At 39.9% G+C, this 25,152-nt stretch overlaps 1 protein-coding gene across 7 annotated transcripts in view; it reads left to right on the forward strand.

The window, feature by feature from the left end:
* NELL1 (neural EGFL like 1) overlaps window positions 1-25,152 on the forward strand; it is a 271,852-nt gene that overhangs the window by 18,980 nt on the left and 227,720 nt on the right. For all 7 annotated transcript variants that reach the window (XM_071808817.1, XM_065839269.2, XM_065839270.2 and 4 more), the window contains exons 3-4: window positions 5,741-5,891; window positions 19,998-20,168. In XM_071808817.1, coding sequence (XP_071664918.1) covers window positions 5,741-5,891; window positions 19,998-20,168 — 322 coding nt within the window. The remainder of the gene's footprint in view (window positions 1-5,740; window positions 5,892-19,997; window positions 20,169-25,152) is intronic.

Consider the following 25,152-nt stretch of genomic DNA (forward strand, 5'->3'; position numbering starts at 1 on the left):
TAATAGAGATTTCAGTTTTATTGCTTTTTTGCCTATAGCAAGGTAAAAACCAATATGCCTCAATATTCTCTTCTTTAATTGCTGTAGCTGAAATCCAGATTCCCTGTTGTTGCCAGGTTAATTTCTACTTGCTTGTCCAGAGTGAGTGCGCAAAGGTTTTCCTGAAACCAGCAGCTTTAAAATGATTGAAGGTACCAATAAAGCAATGTGTTCTGCAGTATGTCCCCTACCAAATTAAGGAAGTAAAAGGAAAAGGTATTCAAACAGGCTAGTGAATGATGAAACGTATCTGTTGCTTTTGAAAACATGAGTTGATTTAGAACTGGATCTTTATCTCTAATGGAAGCATCTATTAAAGAAGAACAATTTCCCAGAGAAATTGGAATGCAGTTTGTAAGAAGTGGTGCACGTTTTTCGTGGCTTAAAATTCCACCCCAAATGGTCATGTACTTCCCCTTGGACCACGGGTTGTTGACACTATCACCAAAGTAAGTTTGGCAAGAATTCTGCCTATTTTCCTAGTGTAATATTTTCTTTCTCTAACTTGCTTTGCTTCTGCACGATGATAATTTTCTTACACTGTTTCTAAAGGAGCTGACGCCAGATTCTCCCTTTCTCTTATTTTGGACCTCTCGTATGTTCTGGGCTACAAGTGGCAAAAGCCTGAGGTTTTAATTTTCTCACGTGGGACAAGGCAGCCAGGATGAGACAAGGTGGCATCCCTGGGAACAGGGGAGATGGTGTTGAACAGGGCAGTGTGGGGTGGCAGGGGCAACATGGGCTTGTGTTAAGGAAGTTTCTTTGCTCTGGGTATCCCAAAACAGTGTCAGACATGAATTCCAGAAGTTCCTCTAAAAGAAAGAATTCACTTGTTAGGCACAGCGTGGAGAGTGGCTCAAGCTGGGTGCCTCCGGAAGAGGGACCCTAAATAAAGAAAACTCTGGGTAATTATACCCTTACAATTGAAGGTTCCCACCCCTTGTGCTCAGTTTGGTCCTATTGTAGAATTAGAGTCTGTATCCCTTAATTTTCATCAGTTGGACCTTCTCTTATCTCTGTGTGTAGTTGGTCTTTCGCTGACCAGAGGGGGTTGTCAGTCTAAGTCCTCCAGTTGCTATTTTGCACCTGCAGCTGGAAAAAAAAGAAGACCTCGTCAATAACCAAAACATTCTTCCTTTTTCTCATCTGCTTTGGATGCACCATTCTGTTCCTTTCCTTATCTCTAGGGCTGCAGCTCGTGTTGACTATCAAAAGCTTCCTTCTTGCTTGAATTGACTCTGATGCCCTTCTAGGCAGAAAGTTTGGAAGTTCACAGTTTGTGACCTAAGCAAACCTAGTTACTGATGCTAAGTGAGTTATGCTCAACAAGTTCTATATGAGCAGTTTCTGAGCAAGCTCTGGAAGAAACAGGATACCAAATAGTTCAACAAGCTAAGGCAGTCTGTATTTCCTAACAGTTTGCGTGTCGTGACAAACTGCACCATTGCTTTGTGTTTGGCATTTCTTCCTTGGATCTACAGCTTAAAAAAGGGATTCAAATCAAGCAACAGATGTGCTCTCCCTTTGACATAGTATGTCTTCTGCTTCTCTGTTTTGCTGAAGAAAGTTGCCTTCACTTGATGCTCTGACATGATTTGTATCTGTTGTACTTTCAAATAACTGTGTATGCTTGCCTTTTTTGCTTGTTTTATTTTAGAAACACGCTGGTATGTTTAAAAAAAACCCCCTCCAGACAGTCAATATTTCAAATTAAGAAAATATAATCACATAGAAGGGCATATGAAAGTCACATCTATGTATGTTTATTTATTTATTTTGCTGAGATTGCATTATCATTCAAGCATGAAGTGATGTTTCACTGAAGATTACTGTATAAACCCATATTGTTCTATATTATGTAGGAAATATGGCATTTCATTATGAGCAGACAGTTATTTTTATAGAGAGCATAAAAAGTATTTTCCCTTTCAGGCACCTGTGGTGAGGGGGTGTATGTATACTCAATTTTTCTTTTTTTTTGAAGTGTGAAAATCAACCTGAAAATAGAAAGCTCTTATTCTAAATGGATTGTACTCCCAGTTCATTTGTATGGTACTTTCTGCAGAAATCGAGCAGAACACAAAGAGCTGACATAGCCGGCGATGGCGCAGCATTGAGGAGGGCACTGCCGGAGATGCGGGGGGCTGTCCTGTGGGGCTGGGGATCCGCGGTGATGCAGCACTGACTGGACCGTGTCCTTAGTGGAGCCTTATGTGGCTCCTTCCCAGGATTCGGACCCCAGGTTGTGAGCCCAGGGTTGCACTCCGCACCCCGAGGGGTTTTTCATCTCCGTAATGCCACGTTGTGTGCCCCCAGATCATTATGAGCATCTCTTGGCTCCTCACCTGGAGTTCCTTCATAGGCTTTTGGGTCATGTTTGCCATCTCACCATGGAATTGCTGGGAAATTCCCCTTATTGTAGTTACTGAGGTGGAGTTACAAAAAACAGCATTTCTGTAGACATTTTTGCATCTGCAAGTACATTTTCCTCGTGGTAGTGGGTGTTCTAGGCACTGGTGATGAGTAGACCTACTCCAAATAAATAGCACCATACTTAGAAGTGTGTTAATTTTTAAAAACTTAATCATATAACTTTCTTTGTCTGAATTATACTAGAATAATGTTGCAAAGCAGTACAGAGATACCGTTTGTTATCTATTAGTTTGGACCCAAGATTCTGGAGTTTCCAAATTTTGGATCTTATCGATTCTAATCAACAGAGAATGAATATAAGGTGTGCGTGTGGTTTGGTGTATTTGTGACTATGGAGATGTGGCAGAGTATAGCACAATATTTTCAAGTATGTTTCTGCCTGAAGTAGTCAGTGCATTGATGATTCATTCATGATTCTGACCAAGGAGTCCCATATTTTTGTATAAAATTCAGTGGATAGGTGGCGGGATGTGGCTTTGTATCTGGGTCCCCCTATAATGAGCAAATGTCAGACTTTGCAAGGCTTGACTGAATTTTAACATTTATGTTCCACTGCCTATGATTTCAAGTGAAAGAGTTTCCGAAAGCTTCGATAAGTCATATTTTATTTCTGGCAATTGTGAAACCTTTAAGGACGTCCTTGTTTTGTTAGAAACAAGACCAGTTCTCTTTTAGTGATTTTTCTTTCAGCTAAGTTCTTCTAGGTGGCTGCACTTTTCTGAGTTTTAGCCTGCATATTTTTCCTAGGATGCTGTACTTTTTGCTGATAAGAGACCAAGGGAATGCTGAAGAAGCTCATGTTTAGATTTATTACTATGGTAGCCAAGAAAGACTGATAAGTTTTGCCACGTTCCGTTGTGAGGGGGGCGTGTTAGAGGAGGGGTGGATGGAATAGGTGACTAGAACTGGCCAACTGAGGATCAACTGAGTATCCCATCTCATAATTGTCATACCCCCTATATAAGAGGGTGATCACGAGGGTCAAGCTCTCTTTGACCATGGCCGGCATTTAGAGAGGACCCTGTCTGTCTGCCTGTGATCTACGGGCCTCAGGCCCTGCATCCTGCAACCAGTTTCCGGTTTGCTGTGAAGTGCCGCCCGTGACTTCCGGGGGCAGCCAGTTCCACACACCCAGCTCTGCTGCTGGAGCGACGCCAACTCCTCATCGAGCACTCGAGATTGGTTTTGTATGTTTTGTATATATTCTCTATTTATTAGTAGTATTAGTAAAACCCTTGAAAACCTTGCAACTTGAAGTCTAAGTCTCTCTTCCTTCCCCCTTATCTTTGCTATCATCTTTCCGATCTGAGGAAAGGGTTGGCGGGAAGTGGGTGACTGGGAGCGTCTGCCACAGTTTATTGCCACCTTGCCTTAAACCGTGACAAAGGAAAAAGAAATTCTAAGATAATATGGTTCTTAAACTTCAGAACAAGAATAATTATCTTCAGCTGTCAGCTCTGGGACATTTTCTCTCTTGAGTCCTACTTGTACCTTGGAAGTTAGTACCAGTGGATTGTCTGTCTGCATAGACAGCAAACCGGGTATCAGAGAACTTACTGGTGTATGGGACACATAGTTTTGTGGCTCCTGCATCAACCTTTTTTAAAGGAACTAAGTAATATTTATGACCGGTAATAACGCTTTCTGGGTGAAGAGAATGATACAGATAATGAAGTTCTGTAGATAAAGACAAAATCCAGTCTTCTGTGCTGGATTGTCTCTTCCACTATTCCCCTTTCTGATGGCAGTGGAAATGATTTGTGTTCTATATCTTCTGCCATGATAAAAAGTGGCATTGGACAGACAAATAGTTTGTTGTTGTAAAGTGGGTGTTATATTTATGTATTGGGTGAATTTAAACCCCTTGCAAAGATTTTTCAGTGATTAGTGATATTTTAATGTCTAATTTGCAGTACTTCTCAGAGGTGAGCTCTTCCAAGTGCAATTGTGTTATGGATTCTGAGTGTGTAGTCTCATTCGAAGGGCTGTAAGCTGCACAGGAAAAACTGAGACACCCAATTACAAAACATGCTTGAATACTTTTTCCTTGGAGTTTGGTTTCAGTCCATGGCATTCCCTCAGTAGTTGCATTTCTGCGTTTCAGGTTGTTTTTCAAGCCAGTCTCTCCTCTTTCTGTCTGCAAAGCCTCATTTAATGACACAATGGTGTTTTTTCTTCCTGCAGTGAAATTCTGAATTGTAAATCTCATCACTCCTTTGTGTGTTACAGCATTCATGCTGGGCCGGATTCTCAGGATTCAGTAGAATTATATGTTCTTTTTACCAGCTGAGAATTTGTGCAGGCATTTTTGGCTTCAAAGTAAACCTTTCGAAAAGAAGCGCCCCGGGTTTCTAATTGGTTGTGACATCCAGGAATCGCAAGTGGCATAGGTCTTGCAGATGTGTGACAAAGGCCCAGCATGAGAGACGTGGCAAGGGGTGGGAAGGTGAAATGCCGTGATTTCTCCGTTTTGTCGTTAATCATCTTTCAGAGTGGTGCTATATTGCGAATAAAAGGATGAGATAAAAATGAATGTGTTGGGAGGCAGCACATTTGAATCGTAGAAGATCAAATATAAGGCGGCGGTGCTGGCGCTTGGACATCAGCAGGATTAGCGAGACTGAAATATTCCTGGATCTGCGTGGTCAGACTGGAGTTTAATAAATATTGTATGAGCTGTCACACTTTGCTTGTTTAAACTGAGAAAACCCCAAAACGATAGTGGATTGTAAGCATGTCTTGTATTTATTTCTCGGGCAGAAGCGCAGCTGTATAGCATTATTAGCAATAATACATCTCTGCCTTACGCTGTGCAAGGACAGGTTTCCTCTGATGTACGATGGAGAGGTGGTAGCGGAGTCGGTGGTAAAAACTGCAATTGGAGCTCAGTGAATTGTGTGGGGAAAGGCAGCGCCTGAGATTTTGCGGAATTTAGGAGTCTATTTATCTGACTGCAGCACACCTTATTTACAGCAACTTAATCTGCTCGCAGCAGACACAAATGGCTCAGCATCCCGTTAAGAATTCTGTCAGAAAATCAGTCGTTGACCAGTTGTGAACTTGTCAAAGTGACGAGTGGGCATGCTGACAGAGATGGCATTTGGGTTTTGTCATGGAGCAAGTACAGTGGTAAAGCATGGTAGATGGCTCTCAAAAATGAAAAATACTGATGGGAAAATGAAAAATGTAATCTGAATCTTTCTGATTTAGCATTTATACCGGACTATTTATTATTTATTTATTTATTTATTTATTTTTTAATTCCTAGATATAGAAAGAGAAATCCATGCAGCGCCCCATGTGAGTGAGAAGTTAATTCAGCTCTTCCGGAATAAAAGTGAATTCACGTTTCTGGCCACCCTGCAACAGAAGGCATCGACTTCGGGAGTTATACTGTCCATTCGAGAATTAGAGCACAGGTAAGAGGAAATTGCAGCAGTAATAACATAGAAGATACTGAGCGCTCAGTGGTCCATTTTGACATGGTGCTCAAATGGTAGATGTACAACCTGACATGGAAGGTAAAACCTTTCTTCGTAGTTTGCAATTTGCTACATTTTGCTCGTTGTTTTCTGTTACAGGAGGAATGCACTATTTACGTGCTCTGGTCTGTAAAATAAATGAACTTAAATGGAAAGATCAAAACCAATGTAGTATTGACACAATGCAGTTTGGAAGTTACAAACCTTGTAATGCAATTTCCCTTACTAGTTTATCGTATGCACTTTGGAGTTTACTTTTTCATAAAAGTTAAACTTACGTGTTTCCTGCTTTGCTATGTTATATAACGTTTTAAAATAATATGTTTTCTTTTTTGAGGTTCAGCAATTAAGTTATTAAGCAATTAAGCTACTTGTGCTTCCGTATGGTGATGTGTATCTTTTCTTTACAGTATATTCTTATTTCGTGTGTTGTTTTTTTTCGTTTTATTGCCAGTGTAGGAGGGAAAAAAAAGGTTCCTTTCATTGTCTATTATAGTGGTAGGCATCATTTATTTAAAAAAAATGAAGTACCTTGTATTGTGGCCCATAATACAATTCCAATGATGTTTTGATGTTTCAAAGCGTGCTTCGCATCAAATAGTCTCCTACTTCTAACATTGTGAATGCTTTTTTTGTGTAATTTCTTAGGACTTGAGGGACCTGCGTGTCTAATCTGTCTTTCTGTTTTAATGCAAGTAATAGGATGTTCTTTGGTTGCTCCTATTTAAAATTTAATATTAGTCATTCTACAGTGTTTCTTTTAGGAAAAAAAAAATCCTATTGGTATTTAGTTTAGTTAACCATGTGCATGATACACAACTGTTAGCCCAATTTTTTGCCTTTGGTTGAGAAGGTATATGAAGAAGGCAGTGGCTTTATTATGACCAAATCGTCAGTGATGGCTCTTGCCAGCACAAGAGCAGGGATATCGGGACACGGATAGCTAAGGGGAGGGCTCTGCCACTTCCTTACTCTATCATCATACTTTTCTGTCGCCTCTACTTTCTTATTGGTCTCTAACTTTATTCATTCTTTCTTTTTTTCCAGGTCATTGTCTCAATATATAAGAATATTGTTTTGCATTACGCAAGGATCCTTCCCTCCAACTCTTCCTGTTTTCCTTCTCTCGCTCTATCATTCCTTTTGTCATTATGTTTTCATTCCTCTGAGCTTTTCAAGGCTCTCCGAAGTCATGGTTGACAGGATGAGTTTGACATGATAAGGGGTTTTTCTTTTTGTATTTGAGAAAGAAGACATTGAGGAGGGTCAGGAATGCTGTCACATATAGGGACACACACATGCACTTGGCAAAATCTAAGGTCAAACTAGACAAGCAGTGACGATTACGCAATGCAAAGCACGTGGATTTTTAGGTATGGCCTCTTTTGAATTTAGCTACTTCTCTATCTTGATGGGTAGAGACAGAGGCTCGTAGAGAGATGTGCTATCCAGAAGCAATCTTGATTGAACAAGATGTGCTGCTGATGTCCTTCTTGGCATTGAGATTATCTCTAGTATTTCAAGTTAGTAGGCATCTTCAAAAATATATCTAGTTGAAGGAGTGGGTGCTAGTCTTGCTTAAACGTTTGTAGTTCTGTGTACTAACTGAGGTAGTTCCAGCCTCTGTAGTTCTATGCGAGAGTCAAAACAGATATGTCCAGTGTTGCTGTTCTGAATGTCAGATGGATTACTGTGATTGTCCTTCTTTTCTGCACTCCTCATGGATCACTTAAAACAGAGTCACTGTTTGTTTGTCTGTTTTCTTAAGTTGCTACTTGGACCATGATAAGGATCGTGCTTTCAAACGCTCAGGTCTGTAATGACAGAAATTAATAAAGTGGATGACAGTGGAGAAAATACTTTTTAACACTGAGGAGGAGAGAACAAAGATTTGGGGCACTACTGAAGAGGACCCTACTTACATTATGATCAATGCAATAGCAGAACTTCCAGCTTGCTATTTGTTTTGGTGTTGCTCTAATTGCCCAGGTCGCTCCAGCTTTGCATGTGAACTGAAATCGGTGCAGGCCCTTGACACAGGGGAAGCCTTTTTAAAATTCTGTTTCCTACTAAGCTTTTGATAATTATCATGGTTGTGTTCTGGTGACATCCATTATTCTTTGTCAAGCTTTTTTCAACCTTCCATATTTCTATGAAAACAATGCAAAGACAATAGTAAGAAACATCAGTATGTTTCAGCATGATTAGGACCTATGGGAACAACTATAAGGGTACATTTATTACCTAGCCAGTGTAGATTTTTACCATGGAAAAGCCAAGAACTCTTTCCTTGTGCACAGAATGGGAGATATTGTGGTTAGGGACTATGCTTAAGGATTGTAGTTAAGTTTCTGAACTTACCAGCGTGCCCAAAGTGGCTATGTTAAAAGTTGGAGGCTTCAGAACATGCAGGAGGTCAACAACACCGAATAAAAGAAGCTGTCAGCTGTTGGTACAAGTGTTCATATATTTGTGGGAAATGACTTTCCATTGTGCACAGATTTAATAGTTGACGAATAGGTTTTATTGCAAACAACAAAAAGGCACGTGTATAGGTACACAGACACACATATATAAATATTTTAAGTTAAATATGCCAGCATAACTAGTTCCAAAGGCAGTTTTGCATGATGTGTGTAGTGGAGATGATTGCCATTAGGTGGTAATGTATAGAATGCCTAGTTTATATATAATTTCTCTAGTAAGTTTTAGCAGGATTTTATTTTTCTTTAGTAGCATGGAACTCTGAAACTAAAGGTATTAAAATAACATGAATACAACTTTTCTTGAAGTTAGTAAATCAGATATGCTGTTTTATTTTACTAAATAGATATTTTGCAACAATTGTAAATTTGTTGTTAATTTATATCATCATTTGATGGACAGGATTTATATTACAATGATGATAAATGCATCTTTGTTAATATATTATCCTGTTGAATCAGCTTAGTGATGATACAGACTTTCTTGTCATGATCCAAATGTATTAAAATACAACTTGGAAAATGGAAAGCTTAAATAGCACAGATTAAGTCCAATTAAACAGTATGATACTATGTGCAAACTGTGTACATAGTTACCTGGAATAGAGTGGTAAACCTGAAGATTATAACTTTTTCCAAATTATAGATTAAAAAAATGTAATACAGGATGGACAAACGTGTTACTTGGGAATGCAGAAAGTGGAAACTGTTTTCTTTATTGGAGGATTGTGCTAGCCAGTTCTTCCTAGAAGATCTTTGTGAGCTGTTTTGCTCATGACTTTTGACTCTTCAGAAACTTGGAAAAGGCCATTGAGATATTTAAAATCCCATCCATAATGAATCCTTATTTTAACAGTGATTTAATGGTTTCACCTGAAGTTGGAAGAGTGGAGAGTGTTCTTTTGGTGAGTCATCACCCAGCTGACCAGCTCATAACACTTGCAAATCAGTTACTGCACAAACTTTCAATAATGAGCTTTTAATTGCGGGGGATTTTTTGGAGGTAGACATCATTGAACCACAACTTGTGGCTAAGCATGGTAGGCCTAAGGTATCAAGAAGTATTGAGTCCAGAATGATTTTTCTATTGATGTACAAATCTGAACCTCCATAAATCAGACAAATAGCACAAGTACACATCACCTGGGACTCTGGTACTTACCTGAAAGGAAGTAAAAGGAAATACAGTTTTTACAGTGTGTCACACATAACTGTGAGGCAGCCACCAACTCATCATCTGGTCATGATGTGGGAGGCAATAACTCTGGATCAGGTTTTCTAATCTTTCACTGGGCAAAATTCCTTTTGACTTTTTGAAAGTAACATGCTGGGTGTTTACATGCTCTGTAACAAGCTGACTCCCAAAGATTTTTCTCCTTAACCATTGGTATATTTGTATGGAAAGCAGAGAAATTGGGCATTGTAATACAGAATATTCAAAATTAAACCTAGTAAGCAGAAGAGCCATGAACTACCAATAAGAAATAAGATAGTAGCCATATTGACCTTCTCCTCGAGGCCTCCTTATGTGCATTTTTAATGTCCCTGAGTCTTGTGTGTTGTTCCCATCCCTCCTGCTTCTCTTGCCTTCCCACAGAAGTCATTGTTGCTGTTGTTGATGGTATTAGTTGCTAAAGAGGCAGGATGAAAAACTGATTGTTTTGTAAGATGCCAAGTTGTTTATTCCTCCCTACTATTTTGTGTGTGTGCCTTCTCTTTTCTTCACATCTATTAGCACTAACTTTCTATCCATGTGTTGTCATTCTTTCTGAAGAGTGTTTCAAATTGGGATATTCCACCATGATAGATCTAGGGACCCAGTAATAAGATTAATGTTTCCAAGATCTTCTTGCAGGAAGCACTAAAAACTTTTTCTAAATTTTCTGAGTGTTTTTTCTTTTATTCTTTGTTTTCATGCTTATAACTTATGCCCATGACCTGAACTTCAGTAAATTTCTGCCACGCCAGATATACATAACCTTGGAAGCGATTAGTATTGCTTGGGTGGAATGATTTATCGAGTGTGAAATTTGGCCCTCCACTTTGTAACAGCAGGTCATATTGGTATAAATATTCAGGGAGATTCTGATAAAAGTGTTAGGCTCATAGTGAAAGATTTTAATTCCTAGCAAGTCAGAATTGGGTGGAGAAGGGAAAAGGCATGGGACTCTCTAGTACGTTCTTGAATACTTCCCCCTGGTGACACCATGAACAACTTCTGAGACTGTTGAGGAACTGATAAAAAACTGGATGTTCACAAATAACAGTTGGAAGGCTACCAGGCCATAATACGCTTCCTTAAAACACAAAACAAGATAGTTGAATTAAATGCTGAAACCTAATTAATGAAAGGAAACCTATACAAGTGACTTCTGACCCTAGTTGTAAATCTGAGAAATTGGATTTACTCCATACTATGTTTTAGATTATTCTCTGCAAGATGTATATATATGCATATTGGATTCTAAGATGCCCAGAATTCAAAAAGTGAGGGGAGAACTCTCCAAATGGGTGCATTAACCTTTTTCTTTTAGGGTAGAGGTCACATCTTCATTAATATTTATATGTAGAATTGCTAAACTGGAAAGCTGTACAGAGAATATAAAGATCCAGCCTTACTTCCTTCCCTCTTAATGAGTTGATAGGAAATATATGAGGCATCTATGCACTTTTTTTGTCATAGAGGAACAAGCAGGTGGGCTTTATTTCTTACAGTTTGGTTTTTTTTTTCACCCATAAGGGTCTTTAGAACTGCAAATGGAAATGGAATTGGGTGCATCTGCTTCTGTGCTTTGTGTTAACGTATGCAAAAGAGGAAACTGAGGCCAAATTTTTATGTTCTATACATCTTCCACTGATTTAAGAGTCATGAAAGAGGAGTTACTGCTTGAGGATCTCCCATCTTGTGGCTCCTTGCTGAGAGCAGGTGTTTTATGGACACCAGGCTGACAACTGCTGTCTCTCTGAAGCATTAACACGCTGCTGATAACCAGCTGTTGAAACATATTGATTGGACCTTGCTGGCAATTGGAGCACAATGGCTGACAGTTTGAAACTCTTTAAAACTAAACTGGGTCAGCGCAGAAATGTTGTGGTCAGCCAGGAGCAGGGTGTGTGGGTCCCCAAGGAGTCTTCTCCAACAAGCTGAATTATTCTGTTTGTTTTATGACCTTCTGATATAGGCAAAACACCGAAATGTCTCAAAATTACTTACACTGTAGGAAGCTGCTGGAGCTGGGGTGTCAGTGGGGAGGGAAGGAGGAGACCTGCGGGGCAGGAGGAGGCTGAGGGCATCCAGAGAGCATCAGGGAGCAGACATGTGCTTGGGCCTTGAGAGGATGGAAAGGAGAAGATTTTTTTGCTGGGAATCTAGCAGAAATGTGTGGAATTTGTAATAATATAAGAAGTCACTGAAAAGTTGCTGAATTTGAGAGCAAGATCAGAGGGAAGAACATTCCTTGTAAGGACACAGCAATTAGGGTGAGTGGAGCATCTCCATTATAAGGAAAGGCTGAGGGAGCTGGGTCTCTTTAGCTTGGAGGAGACTGAGGGGTGACCTCGTTAATGTTTACAGATATATAAAGGATGAGTGTCAGGAGAATGGAGCCAGGCTCTTCTCGGTGACAACCAATGACAGGACAAGGGGCAGTGGGTATAAACTGGAACACAGAAGGTTCCATTTAAATTTGAGAAGAAACTTCTTCAAGGTGAGGGTGATGGAGCACTGGACCAGGCTGCTCAGGGAGGTTGTGGAGTCTCCTTCTCTGCAGACGTTCAAACCCGCCTGGACACCTTCCTGTGTAACCTCATCTGGGTGTTCCTGCTCCGGCGGGGGGATTGGACTGGATGAGCTTTTGAGGTCCCTTCCAACCCCTGTCATTCTGTGATTCTGTGATAGGGTAGTTTGTTTTCAAATATTGGAGTTTGACTCAGGTGGCAGACCTCATTAGTTTAAAAGGCTACATTATCCTCTTGTGTTTTATTCAAATCTGGTATTTGGAGATTATGGATTTGGGGATCCCCTGAGCTGAGTTGTTGCTGTGGAGGGCCCAGGGCCATGGTCTGCTTTGGTCACAGCTCCGCTGGAGCTCTCTGTTCACATGGGCAGCTCCAGGCTTCTGCATACCCATGATGATCCCTGAGCTAATGCCAGCTCAGAGTTAGCATAAAAAGAATGACAGCCCTCATTCAGAATGTCCTTGGATACAAATGCTTTGTGGTCTGCGAATGGTCCGCTGTGACTGGGGAAACTAACCTTTGGTCAGAGGTTGTGGGTGATGAGCCCTTCAGGGACTAGTTCTGAGTGTAACTGTGGATTGCCTTCCTTGCTAGAGTTACAGCGATTGTGTGAGTACAAGGTCACTTGGTTTTGGAATGGTGATATGTGAAGAAATGATTCTTGTCTTTCGTCAGGGTACTTTTCTGTCAGGCTCGTTCATTGGGTTGACATGTGTCATTGCAACTGAATGGCTAAATGTGGTGCAAGGGCTGAGGTAGGAATAAGCAGGCAGCAGAGTGAGGCCATCTCTTTCAGGAGTGGTTACACTGGACTGTGAGACCAACCACTGCTTTTCGTGAGGCAATATAAACAAATTTCTCCCATTACTTGACCACTTCTTGCAGAAACCTACCTTTAGCAGGGATGTCTTGGTTCTTGTAGGTGTTCGTGTCTGTGTGTGTATGAGGATTTATGACCTTCTTGCTTTACCATGAGTAGAGACCAGGTCTTTTTAAGATAGCAAGCAGGTAGCAGCCACAGTGAGGACAGACTTTCAGACATACGAAATGGAAATAAAAATCCTTAAGGTCAAGCCCTACATGCCATGAAAATGAGTAACTGCTTTGTATGAGCTCTGACTCAAACTGTCTTAGCTGGCAGGCAGAAGGTGGGGTTACTCTTTTCTTTATACGATCAAAGAAGAAAGTAAATTTGTATTTGGATGGCCTTTGCCTCATTGCAGGTAAACAAATGCATATTTTGAGCGTCAAAAATGCTTAATGCCTTGCAGGTTGTATGCCCAGCTGCCATGTAGAAGATTTGTAGAACAAAAGATTAAATGTTTGTTACGGAAAATGTCAGTGTAGGGGTTTTATTGCTAAAAGTTTCAAGCTAGGCTGATATAACGTGATTCCTGTTGTCCTCAGAGTGGTCTGAATGGAAAAATAAAGTTGTTTATTTGACTGGATTTAGTTCCTTTTGTTTGAAAGGAAACGATACAAATGTTGGAAAGAATCCTGTTTAGGTAACCAACAGCACAATGAAGTTGAACTTTCAGGCTTTTACTTGAGCGATTTGAAAGAATTGAGTATTAGGTTGTGGCTTATTTTGGATTTGCTTGTATAGGAGGATTACTTTCAGAATGCAGTAGGTGATGATAGAGTGTTTGTGCAACATATGGGCTTCAGCTTTTGCATTTTCTTTTGTAGAAAGTTAATCTGATTTTTCAGCAAGATACCTTCATTGTCACAGATGAACCTTCTGTTCACGATGCCTTTTGTGCTACCTAGTGTCAGTCTGATTTTGCTCATAAGCTTTGATGATATCAGTACTTAATCTCTGCCACAGTAGTAAGTCTTTAGCACCATGTAAGTGAATTCTGCCCTGTATGGTTTTGCTGTGCAGCCTCTCAATCTGTCCATATTTAAACTAGCTGTGACAAGTAGCTTTTTATGGTTTGCAAGTACGCATATGTAGCAGAAGACGAGATCCGTACGCTTGAGCGTGTGAGAGTATTTCTTCAAAATCCAGTGTCTGACAATGCTTCAGAGCCTGGGATCTTACTCTGTCACTTTATAGCAGCTGGGGTACAAGAACAGAGCTTGTGGAAGTGACTGAAATATTTACCTTGACAACTGTAACTTGTGCTAGTTTGGCATCCATTCAGAACCGTGCTGACAACTGCAAGGTGAGTGTTTGCTGTTGTTTGGAGTCAGATGATTCTCTTGTTTCAGCGGCGCAGCTTTTGCCCTGCATGGCTTCTCTGGCGGTGGTGGTGCTCTTGGCCACATACCCTCCATCTTCTCTGCAGCATCATGTACCTGCTCTGTGCCCCTGGCCTGACTTGCTTCCCACCGGTAGTGTTAGAACAAGATCTCACCTTCTTTTGCGTTGCCGTCCAGGCTTGAGCCACCTGGCCGTACAACTGAAATAACAAAGTGTGGTGTGTACCCCTGGGCGCACAGACTCAACCAGCGGTAAGGAACAGTGAAAGGCCAAAAGTGTAATGAGCTGTGATTAATCACAAGATCTCTGTAGATTGAAAATAATGAAATCTGTGTGATAGTAGATACAGATTCATTGTGTACTTGTCTCCGAATACATCAAGAAGTGCTTCTGCAAAGGTGCTAAAGCACAATCGTGCCTGAAGCCGTTTTTATCATTAAACATCGTTAAATGTTCTGATTTTCTGACTGGCATGACTCTATTGTGAAATGAAAAGCTGTGTGCACAAACACATTCAAACAGGCACATTTGTACAGAAGCTTCCTGAACATCTTCCTGCTGGCATCAAATGGGCTGCTCTCTGAACTTTCCTTGAATTTGCTTTGCTAATAAAACAACATAAGAAATTGTGCCTTGACCAGACTGACAGAACTTTCCAGAAGCTTCTGTTCAGTACCAGCCTGATTCTTATTATGGCAGTGACTTCTTTTTTCCCCAGCAGCTGAGAGACCTGACATGGTAGTTTTGCTGCAGCATGTGCAAGGTTGAACAGTGCTTCTATCCTTGAACTCCTGCGGTTTTGTGACCTTCTCCCACACAATGTTAAGCAGATGCACGAGTGTTTTGACTAGATGGCAACCCCAAGTTTGTACATATTCGCAGAGATGCCATCTGTGCCTGCTGCCTTGCCCTGGGACATCTGTTCAGTAGCTCTGAGAGCATCTGCTCTAAGTGCTGGTGCTGCTCCTTGAAAGAGGCTGTGGGGCTTTATTTGGCACTTGATCAGGGATGGTGGAAGTTGTAAAATCAGAATGATCTCTGCTTTATTTATGTTTGAAAGTGATAAAGGAGATGATTACCAGAGCGGAATGCAAAAAGTAGTTTTGCTTTAGTTATTGGAGCTCATATCAGAGCATTTAATCAGTATCGTGCTTACCAGATGGTGACCTGTCTTCATTGTGGGATATGTTAGTGTCTCGTGATAGGTGTTAGCATTGAAAAGATAAGAATAAAAAGGAGATTCAGAAGGAGATATATCTGAGCGTTCTTGGGGTGGTGTCTTATTTGGAGCCCTCCCTCCTTTTGCCACTTCCACAACCTGACAGCAGTAAAATCTGAATGGAAGTTAAGATCACTGCTGTGGTAGATATGATGAATAGATGAGTATGTTTCTTTAATGCAGATGGCGGATTAAGCCAACTCACTTTTATATAATAGAGACACTCTGCTTTTTCTGCTTCAGGTGTCTTACGTGCTCTTATTCAATGGTGATAATGACTTTTCCAATTTTTTGGTCATTACATCCACAGCAACGGTTTCTAACTTACAGTATACTTCCTGACACCTTTCTCTCCTGATCTGGAAGTCAAATGAACTGTCAAATGCACGGTTAAAATATTCACTATGGTTGGGACTAAAAGAAGGCAAAAAAAAGTGCATTAACCATCACTGAGTGAAGTTTTACCCTATTAGGACAATATTGGTGTGTGAGGTACATAGGGGGTTACAAAAGTTGTCAGAGAAAATTGCAAAGCGTTTGGAGCTGATTGTGGAATAATATGGTCCTTTTGTGAAGCACATTGCGTGATCTTAAAATACCCCAACTTTTTTGATGTGCATAAAATTAATCTGTATTTAGCAACGTGTTTTTCTCATACAGGTTGGGATTTGAATGAGAGACTGCAGACTGATCTCTAAAAAGAATTTGGATTCTATAACTGTATAAAAGAAGCCAGCAGTACCTTACATGTTAGCAAATATGGAAATTCTGGTAGTGGCAAGATTTCAGCCAAGGTCGTATTGTGTTGCTGTTCAATAAACAGCAAGCTTTCTTGATACACGTGTCCTGAGAATTTAATCTGTCAAAATGCATCTTACTTTTGATCATGCCTGTTTAAAAACAAAAATGTATAAATCCTCTTTGAGAAATGACAAATAAAACAAGAAACCGTCTCTTTGTACTAACAAGTTGACAAGTTGAATACTGTCTCACATCTCTCTCTGCTGGAAAAGGTCTCGCGGAGGGGAGCAGGGGGATAACTAGAGCGGCAAGTTGACACACAGGCTTTGTGGCCGCGATGCAGAAGCAGAACTGGTTGTAATGCTCAGGGACCTCCCTTGGGTTCTTGATATGAATCTCTTGGTAACCTGAAGAGTTCATGCTTGCCTACTGGTGATAGATTTATTCAGGTGGTCCCAGATGCTGAAATCCTTTCAGGAACCCTGATTTGTTCTGTTCCTATGTTTTCTTCTTCCTTGGAAAATACTGGGAAGTACCTACAAAACACCTGTTAGAGATTAGTTTGTTTTCTTGCCTCTTGTATGGTAGCTTCTGGTAGTTTTCCCCCGTGGCTCACATGTTGGCTTATAGTAGAGAAGAACGTGTGCAGTGGCATTTCAAGTCAAAGGTTAGATAGATATTAAAAAAAAAAAAATCACTTCCTCTGGCTTTACAAATTATTTTCTCACAGGTTGCTAATTTCTTGCCTGAACTTATGTTTTTCTGCTCATTTGACTTCCATTCCACAATTTGCAGATTAGAACTTGAACACAGAGCAGGTGCATTTATTTCCAGGAGTGAATGGCCTTCATGTTGTTGCTTTTGAAGAGGGTTTTCCTCCAGAGCGTGGTGGGAGGAGGAAAGAAAGGATGATGTTTGCTATTGAGAAAGCTATCTGCATGTGAGCTATATTCTGGTAGAGAAAAGACAACTACATCTTCTGAACTGTGACCATGGTGAAGTGCGTGTGTAGTCAAGATCTTGATGTGAATTTGTGCATTTTAAACAAAAATAAATGCAAGAGTGTTGGTTTACATCATTGCCTTGTGCTTTTTAAATACTTGAGATTATGTTGGGCTAATCCAGCCAGTTTCTGCTCTTGGGATTTTATTGACTGTTGTTTACTAATGTTTGTCTGAGCGTAAGTACTTCTGATTTGCACTTATTGAAGAGCGGTGAAAAATAGGTGCAGAATTTGTCTGCTGTCATCCTCCGTTCCTGTCACTGAAGAGGTAAAATGTGGTGTTCTATACAGTTCTGTGGTACTTAGTGTATTAGCTGTACATATATAAAAATGTTAGTGCTGGTTTAAACAGTAAACTTTAACGAGTCACTTTTGTGTTATATAAATCAGTCAGGCGATCAACAACCATCTCAGTGCATTAGCAAGAAGTTGTTTTTTTTGTCCTGAAGTAACTATTGACACTAAAGCTTGTCAGATGAGAAACGATGTTGCTTTGCGATTCCCTATACTGTTCAAATAATAGAGCAGAGATGTGATTAAGTACAGTATCTGACTGACCTTCCCAGGGCTGGACTGTTGTCTTTTTATTAACAACCCAGACATTGTGTGGTAAGCGATTAGCTCTGTGACTAGAAGAGATAATGAAGAACAACTGAAGAAAGCCATGTGCTTCCTGCAACAGGAGCTTGTCTTGCTCTTAAAAGATATAAAAATATATTTATATAATACTTCGTGCATGAGAGAGATACTAGGATGTTATGTAGCTCTCCCTTATTTTTTGAAGCTCTCTACCTCGCTGCTGTTCATCTGAACAAGAGAGAAAGTCTCTTTAATGACTCCTTTTGTGCTTTGACAGCAGATGGCAATTATGGAAAGTTTAACTTTGTAAGTACAACTTCACTGGCAGTACTTGTCCTAGTGCTTTCCTGGCTTGGAAATGCCAGCAGCACTATGTTCTCTATATTGACTGTGCTCTTACTGAGCATCAAAAAGAAAAGAATTAAAAAATCCTCTGCACATTTCTTATTGATGTGTTACAGTTGAGGTATTTTAATGGGTGGTGGTGGTCGTGAATCAACATTCTGCTCTCCCATTTAGAAAAATCTTGTTACTGTGCCCTCCTCCTGCCTTTATGTACATGAAGCAGGCCAGTTCCTTCACACCACCAGCCGTTCTTATTGTTTTCCACTCTGTACTGCGTGCATTTTATTTCTACATGTGCCTGCTGTTTTTTTCATTCTCTCCTGGTTTTGCCTTTATCTGCCTGTGGCTGGTTTTACTTTGCCACTCGAGTCTTTGATTTGGGTGACGTGATAAAGCTCATTTGTTGCATGATAAATGTAGTGGCAAGATATTGACAGCATGGAGGAGGGTTTAAGTTTCACTTTTGGTCAAAATTTATTGTCGCTATTGCCCTTCCCGTTTTGTTGCAAAATTCTCAGCTAGCATTTTATCTCATAAGTAAGTTCCTCCCTTTTTTTAAAGTTATTATGTTCTAAAAAGCCTGCGCTTCCATGGTAAGAGCTATTCTTGATGAAGTGCACACACCTCATATAACGCTTGTGCATACTGGCTATTAAGGTCTGTGTACAGCTGTAAAAGGCTTACAGGAGAATCAAAATCAGCACCTGGATACTTTATTTTTTTAGAAGTGGATTTCGTTACTGTATTTTTTTTTTTAAACCCCAAACTAGAACCCATCTTTCAACTGCCATGTCAGGTTGTCATTGTCCAGTAGTGAAAAACATGACACTGTGGAGGCAGACACAGGTAGGGACAGGCTGGACAACCTAACACGTTTAGTTGTAGAGTTATTTGTGCTATAAAAGGAGGTCTGCATCTCCTTCATTCTATACCCAGGGCTTCATTTTAGCAGGAAAAAGTGAACCTTAACTTGATATGCTGCGAGTACTCTGTGTGATCTGAGGTCCAGGAGAAGGCTTTGCTATTTACACTGTCAATGTACTACCACCTGTACACCAGAGCAAACAAAGCTCTGGTGAGAACTGTCTGAAGGTTTGGGTTGTGTATGCAAGGTGTTGAGACAGCTCCTCTGGCCAGGAGCTTTTGTTCCCTTGTAAAGCTGAACAATTACAGCTGGAACAGTAAAAGTCAGGAAAGGAGTTAAGCACAATTGCATGTAGGAAAGTCCTAAAACTAAACAGCTTTTTAAACAGTGGAATTGCAAATAGTAAATACAAATTTAATGATTACTTGTCGCTTTCTTACTTTAATGGCTTTTGTTAGTTCATTGGTAGTGATGCGTACAGTTCTTTATTTTGGCGTTTCCTACAAATCCTGCGTTCATAAAAAACATTTTGGTAAAAAGAGTAAAGGTCATTTTCTTGTAGTTTAACCTGGTCTATGGGTAAAAAGAGGACGTCAGTTTCCAGGATCATCAAATGGTGTTTTGAACGTGACCTGTTTTCGTGTAAATGGTATTGCTATTTTTGTAATGCACTGAATGTATAGCCTTGTCTTTCTGTCTTTTTTAAAAAATGAACTAGTGGCGAATCCATGCTGAGTAACCCCTTTAGGTTGTGACCATCCGTGTGGTGTTTGCTTAAAGAAACCTATGAATTACAAACCAAGTGACAGGAGCAATGATTAAACTGAAAAATAGCACTGATTCTTCTTCATGTTTTAAATACAGCTATTTTGAGCTGGAGAGCAGCGGCCTGCGGGATGAGATCAGATATCACTACAGGTTTAATGGGAAGTCAAGAACAGAGGTGTTCCCGTACCGTCTGGCGGATGGACAGTGGCACAAGATTGCTGTGTCACTTAGCGCGTCCCACCTTCTGCTCCACGTGGACTGCAACAGGTAAGAAAATATGTTCAGTAATTTATATTTCTTAAAAAAATGCTCTCTACTTACACACAGGTATAAAATGGGAAGACTTTTTTTTTAAAAAAAATCTAATTTAAAATGCACGCCAAACTGCCATGGGATAAGAAAAGGAAAACAAAGCATTAAAATGAAACAATTCATTGTGATTATGAACAAATGTGGAAAAGGTTGATTGCTGACTGGGGAGTATTAAATGCATCTCTGTAGTTTAGGCACTAGCTGATGTTATGTTTGACTGTGATTGCGTTTAAGTGTGATAGATTGGTGTGCAGTCTTCTGTTGTGAACTGCTTGAAGACTTAGATGTGTCAGGGGCACCTTAATTTTATTTTGCATAATCAAGCAATGCACTTTTTACTGATTTTTTTTGTTTTTCCACCCGCTACCCCACTTGGAAACTTCTGAGAACCCTGAAAGCTTCTTTTTGCATTTTTAGAACTTGCGGTTTTTATTTTCTGAAGGGTATTCTGTCTGTCAGTGCACTTTTTTGCTTTTAAAAGTTGTGAAGACTGCAAGATGGCAAATTGTCAGGATTTCAAGGAATAAAAAGCAGCAAACCTAGAATCTCTCTTCCCTAGAATCTCTGTTCCCTTGGGACTTGATCTCGCAACGTGTTGAAGACTTTGGCTTTTGCTAACTTAGCGGTTGATGAGGAAACTCAGAAAGCTTGAAATTGGCACCTTCAAAATAGGCTTTAGGAATGAGGAAAATGATCCACTACTTTTGTGTCTTCTTGCACTGGAATGAATATAAAATTATCCTTTGCCTTTAGTGAGATCAGCGTATGCATTGTGGAATTGTGGCACTTAAACAGATAGGGTGATGGTGGCAGATATTTCTTTCTAAAGTCTTCATTTTGTTTAGGCGGGCAGAATAAAGTTATGTGGGTATTACGGGAGTGTGTGCTATTGGAACATTAGGTAAAGTCTTAATTTTGACCAAAGTAATTATGAGATACTGTTTTGAGAAAAAAGTTACAACCATTTTCTACAACTGCGTTAGCTACTGACAGTAAAAATAGAATCTGAAGGAATGTTTCTTATCGAATCCTTTTATTTGGATCCTAGAAGCAATTAAATCCTTAGAGCAATTTTAATTTCACTGAGGCATGAAATCTACAATTCGTAAAGATCATCTTCATTTCAGTCATCTGATTTATTTAGCTTACCACTATTTGTTTCTGCTATATTATTTCCTTGCTTACAACAGTATATGTTTTTGTTTGTTTATTGACACACTGGGTTTTGGGACAGGTTTTTCATTCTCTCCTATGATCTTTTTATTTGTTTGTTTTGTTTTCAATGAACAGCAAATGTGTTTCAGGAAGACCCTTGTTAGCAGATTGTGTTGTCTTCCTTTCACATTGTGTGCAAGAGGCACCCAGCAGAACAAAGAGCCTGCCTGGTGGAGAAGTTGATCCAGGGCACAGAGCTGTGGTTGTGCCCCAATTTTCTTTACAGCAACAGTCAACAATAGATAAATAGAATTACAGAATGAGCTGTGATGATGTGTGAGGTGATAAATGTGCATAGCTGTCTCAGAACAGGGCTGATCCATCTAAGGGTGTCCCTTACAGTACGTCTCAAGGCTGCTCCCAGCATAAATCAATACCTAAATGACTCTGTTTGGCTGTGAATTTGTGGGAGTTGATGAAAACTTGTGTGTAAAAGTAATGGGGATAGTTCTGAAAGCATGACTCGAGGGCAGATCATAGTAGAAGTTTAAATGAACAACAACAACAAAAAGTCTTTCAAGTTCCTCACTCACCTATAGCATCTTTGTCCATTCAATTAGAGAATTTTGTGAATATTGGTATTATAGTTTCCTTTATTGTATCCTACCTCCCTACATCTTTGCACTTGGAAGAGGAGTCAGCATCTTGTTCATCTTTGCACTAGCATTTCCTGATGACACAACACTAAACATCACAAGATGTGAAAATGAAGATCAAACCATTGAGGGGTACTTCTGAAAATCGTGAACCTCCCTCATGTCAGCGTTAGGAAAGCTGCAGCTGAAAGTGTGCACAGAATCCACTGTTAAGAGCTGTAGGCTTTACATATGAATGTCACCATTTTAGTCTTGTGGGTGTCACTGGCCCTCAGCAGAGTTCAGGATGCCTAATGAGAAGTGATACTTGGTCAGACTTAATTGAACAAGTAAGTCACAGGGAAAAAAATACGTCTGCAGTCAATAGATTCACCTGTCCCACCTCCTGCAGCGATTCAGTGCCATCACAACAAGCATTTAGCCTGAAACGTACCTGTCTAGTTAAAGAAGTTCTGTGCTTTTTACTTACTGTTCTTTCCTTTGTAAAAAATAAAACAAAGCAGAAAGGAAAAAAAAATGACCAACAATATTTAATCCTTTGGATTCCTGCTGGATTTCTTTAAGGTGGTTGCAACATTGCTTCCTTACAGTTATGCATGGATTTGTATAAATGCATTATTGCTTTTGCTTAGGGCTGTGGTAATACGTTAGACGTTTGGAAGGCTATGCTGAGTGATTTGTGAATGCAGTGTTATTAAAGTTAACCTGGATCTGAGAATGCATTGAAAGTGTTTGCATTGGGAAAAATATCCAGCCACAACCTAATTTTGCTACAGGATTTGTATTGCTGTCTCTGGTGTCCAAAAACTGCAGTGGATCAGAAAGCATTAGAGATGAAACTTTTAATTTGTGAACAGATAGTAGAAGCTACTTTTATTCTTCCCAGCCTTATCATCCACATTACTCTGATTTGTAAAATTGCTTTGACATTTGGTGCTTGATTGTCTTTTGGATTCAATTCAAAGTTGACTTTGTTTTTCAGACCTGGATAGGTTAGGGAAAAATACTTGAGAATTGGTAAAAGCCTTTAGTGCTTTTAAGAGTCATCTTTAAAACAGTATAATTGCCTCTGTTCTGATGAGATGTGATATGATGGGGGAGGCATACAGATCAAAGGAGGTATATCTCCCAAGCATGTGTCCTTTTGAAATCGTCTCCTGCTGTGTGTTTCTTGCTCCTTCAAGAACATGGAGTGAGAATTGTAGCTGAGTTTGATGCTCAAGCTTGGAGCTGCTGACATAGGAAGAGACGTTAGAGCCCAGACTAAAAACCTGTTGAATGTCACTGGGCAGTTTTCACAGACTTGGAGAGACTTTGTGCTGGGCCTTGGCAATGACCTCCAGCCAGAGATACATCTCTGACAACTGGCATAATAAGATGTAAGTGTACTTGCTAATATGCCTTTAACATTCTAGTAAGGTTCCAGAAGCTTAGAAAACCTAAAAGACTACATTAATGATGAATGTACGACTGATGCACACGTAAAACCTGTGCTGAAAGTAACATGGAAATTAAGTACGCTGCTGTTAATTTCCTGGCACCTCCAATGCTGAGTCCACTAATGGCAAACAAATCTTGTTTCCAAATATTGGTTATGTGTAGGATCTGTGCTGCCCTACTCTGGGGAAAAGAGGTTGTCAGGGGCTTTCTGGTGAGGGTTTAAGTTAAGCTAGATCAACTGTGTCATTGTCAGAGGGTCCTTAAATAACCTATGGCACTAAAGGGTTAATATGAAATGAAAGAAACTCTGCCATACACTTTCCCAGATTTAACGTTTTAAGGGAGCAGAGGAAAAGGATCCTGCTGTTCAAACCTGTGTCGTTAGGAGACTTGCAACCCCAGGAGGCTCTCCTAGTCCTGCAAGAGCTGCTGTTGGTCTTCACTTTACTGGGAATTAGTTTCAGCTGTAGAGTCTGTAATGTTCCCTGTGGTACCTGGTTGTCCTCTACAATGTGTTCACAACTCTGCTACAACAGTAACAACACAGAAAAATGTTATATTTAATAGCATTAAGAGCAGATTGTGGGACTAGTACAGAGGCGACAATTCAAGAAGTGGTAGGAACTGTATAAAAATGTATTTATTGACAATTTATTTAAGAGCTATGGATTGCACATTGTTCTCAGTGTGTCTAATTAACCAGGGGAGGTGAGCCTGGTGGTTGCTTGCTTTATATTTCTATTTTTTTTTATTTCTCAGCAACCGTATTGCTACTAAGTACTTACCTGTTCAGACAGCATCAGTATTCCTCTACTTGAACTCTCTCTGCAGGTGTAGAAGGGAGAAAGGCACTTTCCTGTAAAAATTAACGCTTTCCAGCGAAAATATGTGCTGGAGTGCCTTTTACTATTGAATACAGCTTGTGGTTTTGATGGATACTCTTAGCTGTCTGATGGAGGGGGTTGGTAAGAGAATAGATTATAAAACTGGAGCAGGCTAGGAAGTAGTCTTTAACTGAAAAAACATGTTGTCTGCTTCTTTTATGTTTCTCCTGATAGAAAAGTGCATTAGGGAATTAAAAAATGCATGAGCACTGAGAAGTTTTTAATTGGAAAAATAAATAAATTAAAGCAATGTAATCCAAATATGGGAATCCAAGACCTCAGAGTTCTTATAAAGAAGATATTCTGGCTGCCAATGCGAGGTTTTCAACTTATCTAAACAAAGTCCTATGACTTTAATTAAAATGTAACAAATTTAAAGAAGGTTAAGGAATGTATTTAAAACAGGGATTCACTGCTTTACTTACTGTGAAACACTTTCTCTTGAGAGATGAGATGGCGTGATGGTGGTGTTATGCAGCTGGGTAATTTACTCCTGACATTTGAATATGATTTTGTGACCCAGATTGCTTCTCTGCTCTTTAAGCTGTAGCAGAAGCTGTCAGAGCGGTGGTCACTTGGGCTGAGCGCTGTAATTTTGCATTACAGGTGCGCCCAACTTCAGATCTGTGGTGTTGTGGATTGGAAGTTAATTTTCACATACCGATTGTCCCTTTTGTTTGACAGAAAGGCTATAAACTTTTTAGCATAAAAGAGGTCTCCAGCTGCTGTCAGGCCTGTATCATTGCAGTCATTGTAGCCAAGCTGCAAGGAAACGTTCAGGATGCATTCAGCATTACTTGAGGA

Source organism: Patagioenas fasciata, chromosome 5 (assembly GCF_037038585.1).
Source record: "Patagioenas fasciata isolate bPatFas1 chromosome 5, bPatFas1.hap1, whole genome shotgun sequence".
Classification (NCBI taxonomy): Eukaryota; Metazoa; Chordata; class Aves; order Columbiformes; family Columbidae; genus Patagioenas; species Patagioenas fasciata.